Source organism: Artemia sp. Qi Xiang Cuo, chromosome 6, assembly GCF_049724085.1.
Source record: "Artemia sp. Qi Xiang Cuo chromosome 6, ASM4972408v1, whole genome shotgun sequence".
Taxonomy (NCBI): domain Eukaryota; kingdom Metazoa; phylum Arthropoda; class Branchiopoda; order Anostraca; family Artemiidae; genus Artemia; species Artemia sp. Qi Xiang Cuo.
In genome coordinates, this window is record NC_142799.1 from 51796385 (window position 1) to 51814412 (window position 18028).

General features: G+C 35.2%; 1 protein-coding gene and 1 pseudogene across 1 annotated transcript in view; one reads left to right on the forward strand and one right to left on the reverse strand.

Moving 5' to 3' along the window:
* Positions 1–18028, reverse strand: part of LOC148951356 (uncharacterized) — a 117410-nt gene that overhangs the window by 25007 nt on the left and 74375 nt on the right. Inside the window, exon 12 of the mRNA XM_089091076.1 lies at positions 14534–15121. Within this exon, the coding sequence (XP_088947202.1) occupies positions 14534–15121 (588 nt within the window). The remainder of the gene's footprint in view (positions 1–14533; positions 15122–18028) is intronic.
* Positions 5146–5897, forward strand: LOC148951357 (uncharacterized; annotated as a pseudogene).

The window sequence follows — 18028 nt, forward strand, 5'->3', positions numbered from 1 at the left end:
GCGTGCCTACAAATACAGCTTAAAAGTAAAAATTCATATTTGGTTAGCAACCAACCCGACTAAAGGCACCAGTCCGATGCCTGCCTATAATAGTAAGAGTAAAAGCTACAGCTCCTCTCTGAATTTAAACCAATAGAAACAAGAACGCATCCTTCGGAACTTGTCTTTGAAAAACAAGATAAGAGTTGTAGCTCTTAGAATAATAACTAAACATACATGGGCACGGCCCGTGAGACCGAGAGAAACGATTCGCACCCTTTAGTCAGGGAGCCACACGAATTTCTTTTATTTTTATGTTTAAGGTTTTGGGTCATCAGCAAGAAGCAGAAGGTTCGAGAGTGCAATATGGTGTAATCGACCATACTGAATACGAAAATTAATGTTACATAGTCGGCAAATGGGTCTTGCATCCATATTTCTTCAAATTCCATAAAAATCAATCTCAACTGACAAAAATTCCCTTAAAATCAATAGAAAATTCTAAGCATCTACAAATTTGCTCAATTATTGACAAAATTGAAAGAAATTCAATATTCTATTTCCAAAACTGTTTTACCTTTTGCCATTCATTTGTAATCCTTAAAATTGAGTAAAACGATGACATAATTTAAGCCGTTTTGGGAAAATCTTGATCCATCTGGAAAATCTGCCTACATAAGGTGTAATTTTTATTAATGGATGGTAGGAAATGTATCGTTCTACAAAATGAGCGATCTAAAAATTGCCTAGCCGTTTTCAATTTTTGAACTATTAGCGAAGGAGTGTAATGGCGTAATTTTTAGCTCGGATAAATATAGGCATATATCCAGCATGAATTGGCCTGTCCTGGTAGATTTCCTTGACTTTGTTTAATAGAAAAACCCGGCCAAAGCAATTGAATCCATGAATGAGCGTGCTGCTGCTATTTGAATGAAGCCTCAGGCAAGAAATATTATTACTAACGGTATATTTTACGCGTGAAACTTGTGAAAAAATAGAATTTCCAGGAAAATTCTAAAAATGGAATAGAAAACCTTCCCTGTCATTTCCAAGTCTTATTCTGCCAGGAGAATCTGGTAAGATTTACCTAATGCAAAAATGCAGGTGAGAGCAAAATGCAAAGATCTCATTAGTTTGTCAATTTATCAGCAGATTCCCATTTTAGACTTTTTAACGATCTGACTTCTTTGTGGAGCGTTGCCGACGCACTTATGAATGTCCCAAGCAACTCAGCAGCATCTCAACCAAATTTCAGTTTCGAATGTTTCTCTGCTGCACATGACAATGAGGCTGATAAATCTATTACCAAGACCAGGTACCCGCTAGTGGTTCCCCACTCTTCCACAAGCCCAGCAGTCGTGGAAAAAACCATTAAAACTCACCAGAAAACTGCGCGGGAACTAGGACTAACTTACAACGTTGTCATATGCGACCAGGCGGTATATGAAATGGTATGCTGTATGAATGTGCGCGTAACTAAGAGGGGGAAATCCGGCAGCGTATTCTAACGTTGTCCTCAGAGTTGGTGGGCTTCCTATTTTAATGGATTTTATTAGTGCGATTGGTCATATAATAAAGTGCTCTGCTTTGGAAGAGCTGATTTATGAACCTGGAATTCTACTAGAAGGGAGCATAAATAAAGTGATGAATGAAAAACCGTATTATAAAGCCCTCATTGCTCATGCCTTAGTTCTCGAGGCTAATATCTGTTCTGTGCTAGAAAGCTTTTGAAGATTTTTGCATCAAATCAGCCAATTATCATCCATAATTATTTTCGAAGGAATTGAAGGCTTACTGCAGAAATTGAAAATCTGAAAAGAGTATACTCTCATTGATGAGAACCTTCAGTATCTTAAGGAAAAACTTGCCACATTATCCCCCTGGTTGGAAAAGTTTGAGAATTCCTGTGCATGCTCAAAAAACCACAAGTTCTGGAAACAGTAAAAACAAATGACACTAATTATGTGGCAGTCTTTGCATAGTGAAAGATCTGATGATTGGGATGACCATCTTGCCGGAGTTGGCCAAATGCTTCCTTATTTAGTTCCATGCGGTCGCTATAAATATGGAACCTGCTTTATTGAGCACCTGGCAGAGATGCAGGATTTACTCCTCAGGAGTCCATCAGAAGTTCTGCAGTGGACTGTTAAATGTAAAGAGACAAAATGCAAAGTTCAATTGCATATCCCCTGATCATGCGACAGAATCCACAATTAATTCGGATTCAAAGACGGAGGGTGAAATGACAGGGATTACCATGAATGAGTTGGCATGAGACCATGTGGCTAGTTATTTGGTTTGGCACGGGAGTCAGTAGCCTGACTCTTTGAACTCAGCCAGCGTCAACCCAGCTCTAAATGGGTACCCAGAGAAACTTTGGGAAGGCAAGCAGAAAGGGTATGCGAAAGCACAGGATGGCTGGCCCCCAGCCCCTCCCCCCCATTGCTCTTCCTGACTGAATGGCCATGAAACGGAGATCAGCACTGCCAGTTTGGACTTTAAGGGTCTAGTATCGCATTGCCTTACCTTTACCTCTCTAAATTCAGTGAGATAATACATATTGCACCTCAAAGTGAGTTTGGTACCACTCACCACGGAGATTACCCTTCCTTCATCCAGCAGTAGCACAAAGCTATTGTTAAAGTGAAGTCTATTCTGGAATCCAAGGCTAAATCCTTTTCGATCCAGTGATGACAATGTGCTAAATATTCATACTCTTGAGACAGCGGATAGTGACATTGCTGACAGTCTTCTCGATGGGCGAGCTGTTGAAAACTGAACGCTTGAGCTGTACTTGTACCAAGACAAAAGGGCGGGTTTGAGGAGGGGAGAGGGTTGAAGGGTTTGAAAAACTGTTATATTATATAAATGATTCGAAACACATGGATAGCCCTTGTAACATTTTATGATTTAATAACTAAATTTGCTCAATTTAGTCTGATCTCAACTGAAGTTGGGATAACAGCAAAACCAGCCTGGTATCAGCGTCTGTGGAGATCTTCCAGATTTTGGGGTTTTAGCACTAAAATCTTATGAAGAAATAGTTATAGATAAGGAATATTTTAGAAATACTAATAAATCAAATTGTTTTACAGTTACAACAACAGTCTAGTCACCATGACGTTTATTACCAGCAAGGTGGGGTCTTTCCACATGTACTCAGAAGAAGTCCAGGCGTATTTAGATACTATATTTTTTGTTGTTGAAAATAATTCGTCAAAGCGTAAAAAGTATACTTCAAGGATGTGCATAGATCTTTGCAGAATTCATCAGATTTTTCATTTTCTTGGGAAAGCCCTCCACAGCAATTTTGGGGGAAATACCCCCCTACCCCCTGTTTCCGTCCTATGCAAAGGTTTGTTTATGATAACAATTGCATTGGATACATAAGAATGACCAGAACAAGAGTAGGAACATTGATTATACTAAAGACAAAAGGAGTGAAAAATAAAAAAATCACAACAACACTCTAGCCGTCTTTCAGTTTCTTTGCAAAAACAACTCAGTTTCTTTGCTCTTACGTTGTGTTTCATTAATAAAGCTGTTTGAATCGAAAAAAATGTGCCGGTAATTCCCCCCTCCATTGAGCTTTCTCCCTGGAAAACTTTTCCCTTTTTTAAAAAGGTCCCCATCCGACTAGTTACCCTCCAATGTTTTGGTAACTCAAGAAGGGCGCTTGGCTGATTTCTGTTCGAATGAGTCCTCACCCATTTTTCTAGGACCATTGGTACCATACGATCATCTCTGAGAGAGAAAAAAAAGCCATGATCTTCTTGAAAAAAAGAAGCAAAATTCCACATTGTTGCAGAACGGAGCTGAAAACTGTTCAATAGGCTCCTCTTGTAGGCCGAATCTGACGGTATAATTTTCATTAGTATCACTTGACTTTGTAGGAGTGCTTAACCCCTTTTTCGAAAATCCAGCAAATTTTCACCGTCTCGTAACCTTTGATGGGTATTTTTAAACTTAATGAATTTTGTACATTTTTGGAATCAGCATAAAAATCTAATTCTTTTAAACTACTAATTGCTAACAAATTCATTTTTTTCAGTCTCGGTTAGTAGTGAGTTGTGTCACTCCTAATTTACAGTTTGTTACCACAAAATCTTTGATAAATATTACGTAATCCACAATAGACTCAGTTTATATTTGAATCGAATCCTTTATATTCCATAACTTTCCATGAGTGGGGAGGAGGGAGGGACTCTGTACATCAATGTATGAGGTAAATATGGCTAGCCAAACTCAACTTTCATTCAAAAGTCAGGCATTGGCGATGCCATTTTATGCATTGAAATATTAAACATGGCTTAAATTCCAACTGATCTGGTAGTTGATTCATAAATCAGCGAACATAGAAGTTCATATTCAAATTTATAGTAAAAATATTTCAATGAAATTACTTTTGGGTGATTTCTCAGGTGATGGACAGTATACTGCAGCCATGCACTTGCGCAATTTTTAACCTGACAAGAGGATATAATCAAAGAACTTTGGGAATTATTTAAAATCCCGCTATATCATAAGAACATAAAGAGAAGACATGAATGACCACATTTTCAAGAGAAGTCCGAAATTTTTAGGACTGATTTTCCAGGAATCTATAAATGTACATTGATACAAAGGCCTTGGCACAGACTAAGGTCCTATTACTAATAAAATACGTAAGAAAGTTGACCAAGAATTTGATGATGTTTGTATATAAATTTCTAGGGAAATCAAAGTCCTAATAGTCCAGTCATATTAGGTTCTATTTAATAAACAAATAAGTAGAACAACAGGGAAATTTTTATACAAGACAGTGGAACGCAACTTTAAATGAATATTTCGACCCTATATTTGCGTTCTATTTAATTTTATGAGGATAAGGCAATAAAAAGACACCGTTTTGTTACTCAATTGTAATAAAAAGAAAACCTCGATATTGGCATGAAAAAAAAATCTAAAGTAGGCGGAGCCATACTGTCGATCCGCAGATCGACAAGAAAAAATGACGTCATGTGTCAACAAGAAACAAATGAGACGACGTCATATAAAGCATAAAGAAGATTTCAACGAGAAGATGACGTCAGACACAGCATAAAACAAATGGGACGCTTCAATTTATCGTATACATTTCAGAGTTGGACTAAAGAACATCAATTATAATTTTTATATTACGGTATTATGAAAACTGAAGGATTAAGTTCTGAAAAGCACTTCAAGTTAACTGCAGAAAAGTTAAAAGGAGTTGACAAGCGAGAAATGAAAGATTTCCAGCCTGTGTTGAAGAAAAAAGAGTTTATATTCCGAGTTGGAGCAAGAGGCTATTCAAAAATGAGTCAAAGAAGTATTAACACTGACAAGAATAGAGTGGCTGATGAGTAAAAAAGGGGGAATACCAGTCAATATTAGAAAGGGAAGAATACGAGTCCCAAGGAAGAAAAACATCATATCAAAGGCAAAGATGTAAAGGAAAAACTTCAATTCATCGCCAAGATAAAGCATACAAGACAGGTAAAAACAAAAACGAAGTTTATTGGCAAAAAGAGAAGAGGTGCGACCCTTGCAGTGGCAAATGGGCTGTTACATCTGAAAGGGCTCTACAGCGACATTTGGCTGCAGTCGAAAGAAGGAGAAGAGTAGCCCAACCAAAAGAAATAGTACCAGTCTTTCCGGAAAATTTTCAGTTTGCAGTCAATTTTCCTTTTGATGTTATTGATGTGTGCTATATATGGATGGCGAAGGCACAACCTTGGAGGATTCAAGAATTTGGAGGCTGGTATTTGAGCAAATACCAAGATGGCTACTATCTTTCTCATAGGTAACAAAGGCTTCTATCAGTTTTTTTTAGTAACATCTTTGTTCAGGACTTAGACAAAGGGGTTTTGCAGCCCTACCTTTTTATTAATTGTTTACCCCCATGTGCTGAATCATAAATTTCCGTCGTGCTTTACAGGCTTATATAATTTATCTTACATTCCCAGTTTTAGAACAAACAGATCCATCCGTGAAAATTTACCGCTGGTACAGATGAATATATCAATAAATAAAACCGCAGTTTAGCTGAGCGTACAAATCAAAATTTAAGAATAAAACATTCCGTGCAAGCACCTTTGGCAAAATTGGCTAGAGCGTTCAGATGTAAAACCATTAGTCATTCGCGCCTCTCTGGAGTCATTTTTTTGTTGTTTTATTTTTTTTTTAAGAAAAGAGTGAGAAACTGGTGTTCGTTTTAGGTTTTAACGCTTAGGTCATAAGCCTAAGTTTATGAATTAAAAGTTAGCACTATTAATACTATAGAAGTTATGGCGCTATAAGTTATGTGTTACAGTCTAATTGGTTTAAATTCATAAGTTTAAATTAAAAGTGCAATTTTTTTTATTTTTTGTATAGTGATTAAAATAACAAAAAAGAAAAAGCTGCCTAGAATTTTTTTTTCAAAAACTTCTTGTTGAAAAATTAGTTTTTTCTGTCTTTATTAAAATATTTTGTAAATTTGGAGTTCTTCCAGTAGCTAGATAAAGACGCCACACTAAGGAGACTAGAATTAAATATACAACTTTTACCGTGTTAATAGAACTGACTGTAACGTTTAAAATTATAATGGTAGTTTAAACATGAAAAATCGGACACTTTTTTTCAAAAGAGGAAAAGAAGCTCCCCAGGTTGGCTAAAATTCTTAAAAAAAAAAAAAAAAATTTTATCCAAGACTTCTTAGCCCTAACGGCTAGCGCATTCAACTATCAATCATTTAAAATTTTCTTCGGAAAGGTCAGTCATTCAAGTTTACTCGGGGATAGCTTGATTTTACCAAGGTTTCAAGATTTTTCAAGCTTAACAAGTAAATTGTATCTCATAGGAGATATTTATTGCTTTGATGTGCTTTCAGTGTAGTTCCATGTTACTCAATTTTGGGGGGATTTCCCGAATAAAATTTTGTCTCTGAAAAATTAAAGATTCAAAAACTACCCTAGTTTCATAGTGTCTTTTTCCTCTCAGTTTTCGTTCTTCGTTCTTTATATGCCGGCTTAAATCATGGATAAGTGGATGATTTTGTGGTATAATATGCTTCCTTTCTCTACTGGCAGTTTGATGTTCAGTACATTTACCTAAATTGTTTAGTTCGTTGTGAATGTTTCGCCTGTTAGTACATTGTTGATAAGTAACTTTGGTGTCAAAAACGGATCGATATTTTTTTTTCTGATTATTGGTACACTTACATTTTCTGGTCTAAAAAAACCAACATGAGTTTAAAAATAAACACCAAGAATCAACTTAAAGTAGGTTATGCTAAAATTACCCTAACTCGTAGCCTTTATTCTCCTAAGAGCTTTGCTAGACTTCATTCAACATACTGGTAACCATTCCATTCTTTGTCTATCAGGTTTGGGCCCATTTTTTAATGTTCATGGTATGCGAGATATTAAAGTATTGAATTTCCGTTGCTGTAAATACCTTTTATATCTGTCTCGTTGGTATGCGAATCGTATTATTCAAATGCTGAATGCATACGATATATTGACAATCAAAGCCGTATTCAAGGGGGGTTGGCTTAGGAGGTCTGACCCCCCCCCCCCCTGAAGTTTTTGTTTGATTTGTAAAAACTTAACAAAAATACCTATAAACAAATTTGTTATGTGTTTTTTATAGTTATTTGTACTAATATGCCGTTATTTTGTACTAATGACTGTTATTATTACAGGGAGAGCCCACCTGACAGAGAACTATTACAGGGAGAAGCAGTGACTTGCACCTCACCTGACGTAAAGGATCCCGTTGGTTCAGTTTTTATAAAAAATAAACGGCATGAACCTGCTGGTCAAACAAGATATTCCCTGCTGTGAATACTCCTGCTCTAGAAGGAATTCGAGGATGAGTTGTAAAATTGTTGTACCTTCATACATTTTTATAATAAAAAAAAACACACATTCAGACTAAGTTTGCTTTAATATACAGAGTAGGTCTGTATACAGTTCGCGTTTCTGGAGGGGGTGAAGGATAGGATTAAAATTGGAAGTAGCTCAAAAGACTGCAAAATAATGGGGATATTTGATTGATTGATACCTGCATTTTCAACAATTCACAAAAATAATAAATAATGAAATAACCATAGCCACTACTAGAAGGTCAAATAACCTATGCACAGCGGCTCGATTAACAAATTAAATCTCATAACTAACTAATAATAATTAAGTAATTAACGCATAATTAACTAATTAAATCACACAAAACTAAGACCTTGTCTCTTCTTTTCAAAAAAAGAGACATAAACCAGCTCTCACCTTGTTTCTCGACTGAGGAGAGACCTTTTGAAAATTGTTCATTGACAAACAATAATTGATTTCCAAAGATTAGTGAAAGTAAAAAACTAACTAATAATTCTCATGTCTTGCCGAATTTTACTGATTTTACTTTATTTGCCGAATTGGTTTCTAGCTGTAGGTAAAACCCCGGGAACCAATCTTCTGGCTTTCAATTTAAATAGATTCACTAAGTGAATCCCTATTTTAGCTCAATATTCAAATTAAAGCATTACTTGAGGATGTTTTCTTATTACTTATGGAAATATCTATATTTCCTTACTTAAGGAGATATTTATATTTCAAATAGATACTATATACAGAAATATAAGCCCCCCAAACGAAATTCTAATCTTCGTCAGTTTCTGGGAATATATTATTCGCATTATCAACTAAATTTGTTTTTTAGTAATGCGAAGTTACGCCCTTATAAGGAAAAACTATGCTACAAGGCCAGAATATTATTGCACCAAATAGTCTAAATATTTTTGTTATTTGCCAGTAACCATTTTGGGAAATCTGTCAGTAGCACCCCAAATCTGTTACACGCCCTGTCTTAATTTGTATAGCCTATTAAGGATCGTAAAGATGCTACATCATAGGAAGGTTATGCACCAATTGTGAACAAAAGATTTCGCCTTGTTTTCTTTCATTTATTAGACCCTGAGAAAAGACCAAACCTCCTCTCTTTCAGGGGTTTCCTTATTACTGAATATAATAGCCTACAGTTAGAAGATGTCCTTCCTTCCAAACCTGTAACCTGGGTGGGCAATGATTTTATTGCAGATTTTAATGCCTATTTATTTATTTACAATGCAACAGGTGGAAAAAATATCGAAATTTATAGCTGCTTATCTTGGTTTCGTGTAGCTCTTTACTTTTCTTTGAAAAACTTTTCAAATTAATTTTCATAATTAGGCTAAGCAAGATGTAGTAACATTATCATATGGAATTAAAGGTTGATTATTATTTACTTGTTTTATCAAACAGTTCGTGGTAACGAACTGTAAGTAAGGAGCGACCCGGCTCAATGGTAACCGAAACTCTAGAAAACGGGTTTTTGATACCAATAGATATATCAAAAGAATCAGATTTCAATGCTGATTTCAAATATAAAACTTTCATCAAGTTTAGTGCCATCAAAAGTTACCCATCAAAAGTTACGCGCCTGAAAAAATTTCGCTGATTTTCAAAAAAAGGGGGAAAGACCCCCTAAAAGTTATAGAACCTTAATGAAAATCACACCATCATATGCAGCGTATCAGAGAACTCTACTGTAGAGGTTTCAAGCTCCTATCTACAAAAATGTGGCATTTTGCATTTTTTCCGAGAACAAAGATCACGGTTGCATGTTTTTTTTTTTTTTTTTTTTTTTTTTTTTTTTTTTTTTTTTTCAGGGGTGATCGTATCGACTCAGTGGTCCTAGAATATCGTGGGTGGGCTCATTGGAACGGAAATTAAAAGTTCTAGCGCCCTTTTTAAGTGACCAAAAAAATGGAGGGCAACTAGGCCCCCTCCAACGCACTTTTTTTCCCAAAGTCACCCGATCAAAATTTTGAGATAGCCCTTTTGTTCAGCATGGTCGAAAATATGATAACTATGTATTTTAGGATGACTTAATTCCCCGAAATCCTCCGGGAGAGGGCTGAAAGTTATAAACTTTACCCAATGTTAACATATGGTACTGGTTATTGGGAAGTATAAAGACGTTTTCAAGGGGGGATTTTTTCTGGTAGTGGTGGAGGGGGTGGGTTGGGGGTTATGTGGGAGGATCTTTCCATGAAGAAACTTTCATGGGGGAAGGGACATTGCTATGAAGGGGGCGCCAGATTTCCCAGCATTCTTTAAGAAAAAGACCAGAAATCAAATAAAAAAAAATGGTAAGGAGCAACATCACAACTTAAAACGAACAGAAAATATTACGTATACGATTGGGTTCATATTGATTGGGTTCCTAGTCAATACCTCCCTCTTTAAGCCAAAGATGTTTTAGTACTTTCATAAGAGCTATTTATTCTAATTAACGGCGTTTGTGATTAAGGGTCATTTTTAAAGAACAAAATTCGAAATTTTGCTTAAAGAGCAAGGCATCGATTAGGGGCGAATTCTCTAATATACGTATTAAGAATATATGAATATAGAAGTTCGTTACGTAAGTTAATTCGTAAGTTACGTATATTTATTGCTAATAAAAACGTTCGTAAATAAAATTAAACAAGTTTCGAGAAAGCCATTTAACCTAAATAAAAGTAAAATTAATATGAAAATTTTGTTGTAATTATTCATGTACGGTGAGCCAAAATCAAAACCTGTATTAATTCAAAAACATTCAAAAATTAAATAAAAAAAACAAGTTTTTTTTAACTGAAAGTAAGGAACGACGTTAAAACTTAAAACGAACAGAAATTATTCCGTATATGAAAGGGGCTGTTCCCTCCTCAACGCCTCTCTCTTTACGCTAAAGTTTGACTTTCTCACAACTCTATTTTTTAAACAATAAAAAAATTTAGCGTAAAGAGCGAGGCGTTGAGGAGGGGACGCCCCTTTCATATACAGAATAATTTCTGTATTGGTATTTCTGTATAGTATTGGTTTTGGTTTATTGGAAAGCCATTTAGCACAAGAAAAGTAAAATTAATATGCAAATTATGTTTTATTTATTCAGTAACAGTAAGCCTAAATAAAAGCTGGATAAATAAAAAACGATCAGAAATTAAATAAAAAAAAACAAGTTTTTTTAACTGAAAGTAAGGAGCGACATTAAAACTTAAAACGAACAGAATTTATTCCGTATATGAAAGGGCTGTCCCCTCCTCAACGCCTCGCTCTTTACGCTAAAGTTTTTTATTGTTTTAAAAAATAAAGTTGTGAGACAGAGTCAAACTTTAGCGTAAAGAGCGAGGCGTTGAAGAGGGGACAGTCCTTTTCATATACGGATTAATGTCTGTCAGTTTTAAGTTTTAATGTCGCTCCTTACTTTCAGTTAAAAAAACTTGTTTTTTTTTATTTAATATTGAAAAGGAAGGGACAGGTCCGCCGACGAATTTGTTGCTGGAGTAACACTTCACTTTCAAATTTTTGCTACCAAATGAATACGGTAGTCATCAATCTCTTAAATCCTTTGTTTCAATAAAATTGTTTTCTTTTTTAAAGGTAAACAGTTCAGTTTGATTAGCCATACTTACCAAATACATTTATTAACGATAGCTTCTTTAGTCACCTAAAAAGAGCACTATAACATTTTTTTTTTTCATTCGAATGAGCTCTCTCCCGGTATTCTAGGACCATTTGCTCAATACCCCTGGCAAAAAATACAAAATACCACACTCATGTAGATAGGAGTTTGAAACCTCTACAGTAGGATTCTCCATATTCTGAATTCGATGGTGTGATTTTCGTGAGCAACACTTGGGTTTTTCTCCCCTTTTTAGAAAACCAGGCAAATTTCATCGGGATATTAGATTTTAAAGGATAATTAATCAAAAGAAACTTTCTGTAAAGAAGTTTTTCCAAAAATAATAAAGGCCATATCAAACTTACGATCAGCAGATACAAAAACCTGTAAAAACCCAAATTACAAGAAATTTCAAACGTAAAACGACCAGAAATTACTGTTAAAGAATAAATGAAACCCAGAACGAACAGAATTAAATAAATAGTCATAGAACATTAAATAAAAAATCACAGCAAACAAATATGCAACAGGTACTAATATAAATGAATAAATAAATCTTAAAATGATTAAAACTGAATTCTAATATGCAAATCAAGCTTAAAAGGAACAAAATCACTACAAATAAGAGTTTGGGTTTTGCCTCCTTCCCTAACTGTAAAAGTCTAAAGCCTACTGCGTCAATGGCCATTTACTGACCCGGACCCTATTAGGCTTATCTTGCTTGTTTTTACCTTTAAGTCCAGGTGACTTGTTGGTTAATCAATTTTGTTTTAGTGTAACTGTTTGAAATTATAAATTGGGTTGCTCGCCTGAGATTATAGGCGGCCGGTCCCTATTATGCTTTGGTTACTTGTTTGCACGCAAGTCCAGGCACCTTCTCGGTCAACCAAGCTTCAATTAATTTCATGTTGGTTAAATTGTCTTGGCTTATAAATTGGGTCACCCGTTTAGGACTATAGGCGGGCAGGCCCATTTAAAATTAGGTTGCTTGTTCGCCTGTGAGTCAAGGTGACTTGGTGGTCATGCGTTAATCCTACAACACGGTCGCCCCGGGTGAGACTATAGGCAGGCAGGCCTTATTAGGTCACTTGTTCACCTGCGAGTCCAGGCGAATTGTTGGTCAACTAATTTTTAATTAATTTTGTTTTAGTTCAAATGTATGAGCTTATAAATTGGGTCACCCTTCTGAGACTTTAGGCGGGTGGGCCCTAATAGGCTTAGATCACTTGTTTGCCATGAGTCCAGGCAACCTAATGGTCATGTGTCAATCCTAAAATTGGGTTAACCCGCCTGAGACTCTAGCGGGGCGTTGCCTCTCCAAAAGTTAAAACACAAGTATTTTTCAATAAGAGAGTCTTAGTTACTTCCGCCGTTGACCCGTACCGTTTAACGCAAACAGCATCCCTACCGAGTCCGGATAGCCGCGGATGATACACCATCGCTCAACACTTATTCACTTTCATCAATTTGATAATTGTAATTCAAGAATACTTACAGTCAGCATGTCTTATAAATATGTTTTCCAATTTAATATGCTTTTGTAAAGTAGGCTGTACGGAAAGTGTGGTTCAATCCCGCTTTCTAGGTCTATAAGGAGAGAAAGCCTGAGATGGCGAGGGAAAGTTCTGCGATCCCATTCTTTACCAACATTTGTTTTGATTGAATGAAGGATGATACATTGTCCTTTTTGGCCTATTTATAAGATTCAGCATGTCTTATAAATATGTTTTTCCAATTTTGCAATATGTTATCCCCAAGGTGAGGGCACAGCGCAGCTGAGCCCTCACCTTAGGGCTCTAACACTACCTTAGTTAGCTTTTCGCAATTCTTGTAGCCATTTAGAGCAAATTTTTAGTTGTATTTGAAGGATGTTGAAAACGTTAAGAAGTTTGATGGATGTCAAATATAATAGCTCAGGGTCTGAACGCACCGAAATGTGTAGACAATATTTATACAACCGTCCACAGCTGCTTTCACGCTCCCCAAGGAGAAAAACTTCCAAGAGGCATATCTGCCTTTTGAATTTGAACCAGTTCAAAGCGAAATTTGAGTACAACCACACCACTTAGTGAATCACTCTTCTTGTTGTGACACACAAATGAAATTTCCAAAATAGATTTCTTCTTTTGGCGAAAAGTAAATACTTATCCGATTTCCAAAGCTCACAAAAAAGTACCGTTGACAACTATAGATGAGGCGACGGAACTGTTAGGCCTTTCTTTGTTATGCCTATTTCAGGCGAAATTGGCCACCTCCCTAGTTGATAAGAATAGATACTCGTTCACCAGGTCGGACTTTTCCCAAAAAGGCGAATTCCAATGCGCCTGATTTGTCTTCTGGGCCTTACAAACTACCAATGGAGACCAAGGCTCACAGGAAAGTAAAATAGCACTTGGGGGGACTTAAATTTGAAAAAGCCATACTCGCTTGAGGAAAAGCGGTAGAGATCAATCACTTGCCAATAAATTAGTTTTAGTAACACAAATATTCGGTATCATTTGTACAATGCTCAATATAAATATAAGATAGCAGTTTTAAGTACTACAGCCTAGTCCTCATCCCAAGAATGAATAAAAGCTGATCTGTTGCTCCTCTCACTCTATCAGCTGCACTAAATTCCTGCCAAAGAACATAATTCCTGTCATGTTGGCAACATTACTCAACTCCCCTGTGTCCAGGTATATAAGTACATTTAAGTTCTGATTAAATGCACAATGATCTTTAATATTTCAGTCTGAATATAGAAAATTCAGCTACAAAAAAGGGGAACTGGAAAGAAAATGTGAATTGTGAATATGAACCTGAATCTCTTGGGGGAAGTAAAAAACTGTCCTGGGGAGGGGTCGAAAGACAAAAATATTTCGTTTTTACCGTTATTTTAAATTTGTCTGAGAGGGGAAGGGAGGAAGTCTTTTGGACTTATCCAAGGGAAATAACACCCCCCTCGGTCTCAATGTATGCCTTCCCAGTGCGAATGAATGTCTAATAATAATAATAGTAGTTGAAATAATTTCCAGGCACACTTTATATACAGTATTGTGCATTAAAACAAGATTCTGTCTTATTTTCGGAACACTAAGAAACAAAAGAAACTCACCTTTTTATGCATCAATATTTGTTTGTCCATTCCTATAGCTTCACAGAAAATGCCAAACTGTTTGAAAGAAACAGCCACCAATGGAAGAATCATACCTTCTACGCTCATTAAATCCTTAGGATATAGTCCGTTCTTAGCCAAGTTTATCTGGGACTCCTTCATTGAAAACACTAACTTTTCCTTTGAGAGACACACTGCCTCCACTGCATCACCCTGTTTATATGTTTTAACTAGCTTCTCATTGAGCCCTTCAAAGTCTGAGACATGTCCTATGGGTATCATACCTTTTACATTATCAATATTAATTGTAATCCCCTTTTTATCTATATGGTCTATAATACAGTTGTATACAGCAACTCTTTCAAGGTTATTTTCAGCAGACCTTTCAGTATTATTTTCTTCGCTTGTCTCTGCTGATGCATCAGGGATGTGTTTTGACTGAATGCCAGGAGGTAACATACTCAAAACCATCCTGTTTTCTTCTAGAATTAGCGATATAACGCGAGTTTTAACCACTTGTCCAAGACGGAAGAATTCCCGTGGCTCAACAATTTTGTCTTTTAGGACTTGAAAGTTTGGTAAAAAACCCTAGAACAAAAAAGCATCATACAAGATCTCAACATACTGAAAGCAGTAATGTCAAAAAAGAGGAAACTTTGGATTTTCATGCTCATTTGTATATAAAAATTTCGTAAAACGATATTTCACATGTCATGTTTTCAACCTGCATAGCTGGAGGGCCTTAAGTGGAGTTCTTTGGCCCCTATCCCCTCTTACACCGTCAAATTTAGACATGTTGCACCTATTTTGACTCTTATTCATTCATGATTAATTCAGCCTTAATGGATGCTCATCCTAAAAATTTCTAAGATCGCAATAAAATTGTCGCAAGCCAAAACACTAAGTAAAAACTTCATGAAGTGTGTTTGATTTCCACCAAAATGGATTTATTGCATTTCCGACCTTATGACAACAAATCTCAGACTAATACTGGAAATTCGACTTAAAAAATTAAAAATATTCAGTACATATTTCATAAACGGTACCTTCAATCTGAGCCGTTTAAAAATCTTCAACTTTTATGCAACAAGGACCAAAAGTTGAGTCCTTGGACAATACCTCCTCCAATAGCCCACCCCATCATCCAAATTCACAAACATTATCGTGTACGATTGACCATTTTCAACTCACAGCCAATCAGGAATAATTTTGGGAATGATCCTAAATGATTGAAAAATCGTTAAGATCACAGCATGAATGCCCTAAATGTAGATACAATAAGTACGCATTCCAAAAATTGTGTCTGATTCCCATGGAAGATCGTTTTCAAGTAAGCTTGTTAATTATAATTCTGACACTGATATTACTATACAGACGTTTGAAATCAGAACAAATTAAGTAAATATTTCCCAAAATGTGCTTGATTCTCAACAAAGTTGATATTGAAGGGTTTATGGTATCATTTTGATTGATACCTTTCTTCACAAAATGCAATTCACGAAGTATTAAATCAATGAAATAAACATCGTCAGTACTAGAAGGCCAAATGACCTGTGCTCAGCGGTTCAATTAATTAATAAATTACATAATTAAGACAAAAAAAAGTCACGCATAGTAGTCCCCAAGAACCTGCTCTCGCCCTGCATCTCGACTAAGGAGAAATCCTTTTGACTTGGGATTTAAATGAAGAAACTAATTCAGAGCCCCTAATTTTATCCGGTAGGCTATTCCAGAGGGCTACACTTATATGACGAAACACTTGAGTTGACCTCATTGTCTCTCTCTTCTCATATACTAAATTATTGGCATTCCTAGCATCATACGAATGATAATTAAAATTAGTAGAACATATGCTGGTGCAACGTCATTCAAACATTCATATACATATTACATTCATATACACATTCATATTCATATTAGTAAACTGGTGGACCCGTAACTGACCAATATTCAAAATTTCAAAATGGCTATAAAAATTGGCTGGTATCTAAGGGTCTACGACATCGTTGAGTACGAATTTGAGGTTAATACTGAAACATAAAATATCAATATCAAAACCCATTAAGTAAATGTTTTACAAATAGTGCTAAGTTGGTAACTAACTGAGGCTAATATTAAATTGTGGAAGTCCAAAATAATTGTGAGGGTACTTCAGCTACGACTGCTAACACAATGCTGCTACTGTTGATCAACATTAATTGATTAACAATAATTAACTATTGTTAATCAACTACCATCATGTTTCCACTATTAATAAAATCAACTGCTTAACAAAATAATTAAGATTGTCAATAAAGCTTTTAAAAAAATAATTATCAGTGTCTTGTCAATACAACTTCTTTAGAAAAAGGGAGTAGCAAAAAAAAAAATAAAAATATAAATTAGATAAAAAAAAAAACTTGTTCCACAAAAGTAAGAGCGGATTTGAAACTTTAAACAAGCAAAAGTTAGCTTATGTGGAATTCAAACCTAAGACAAGCTGAAATTACTATTTTTTTGATTTTTGAGAATTTTTTTTTTGAAGATTATTGTAGCTACCTAACAACGCAAGGCCCAGCGACAGTAGTGTGTTGAAATGTGATGTATTTAAAAAATAATGGTGTTATATTTTTAATTTTTTTCTTTTATATATATATATATATATATATATATATAGTAAAAAGTGTTTTAAAGTGTTATAAGAAAAGTGAATGTATTTTAAATTACAAAAACGTATTACAAAAAATGCATTGTAAGTTTGTATTTTAATGTCATATGTTATAGGCCTAATGAATGGGAGCAGCCCCTTGCCGCCGTGGGTAGCTAGAATGAGAATTTTGAAATTGTTGTATGGTAAATTAATGGATGGAGAATCGTAAAAAAAAAGCTGAAATTACTATAGATAGAGAAACAAAATTCAAAACACAGAGATTAAACAGAACAATGAAGCCAGAACTAGACGAAAATGAATTGCCAAAAAATAAAGATGGCGCTACCAGCCCTCATACCTCCTATATGCTACACTTTCATATTTGCGCTTTATAATACAAACAAATTTAACAATACACACACTTCCAGTAGATTTATTTTTCCGGAAAATTTATTTTTCGATATAGCCTAATCATATTTCTTTGTAACAATTTATTTAGTTTTATTAATGTAATTTGTAATACATTTTTTCACCAAAGGTTTCTTCCCTCTAAATACATTCCTTTCTAATCAAAATCAATTAACTGAAATAAACTTCCTACTGAAGCTATTTTTTAGTTTTTATTAAAGCTGGAAATTATATTATAGTAATTTTTGGGAGTCTGAGGAGCACCAACACCAAGCTTATTTGAAGTTATTATTTCTTTTTTTTTACATATAACACATGTAAGATCCCATTCTATTTTACTATTTCAGTCAATCCTACAAGATTCTTGAGAGCCGTTTAAGAGAGGGGGGGGGGGCGCTTGCTTCTAACAATTTATATTTTTCTTAAAGTTTGACTCTAATGTTCGTTTCAATTTCTGT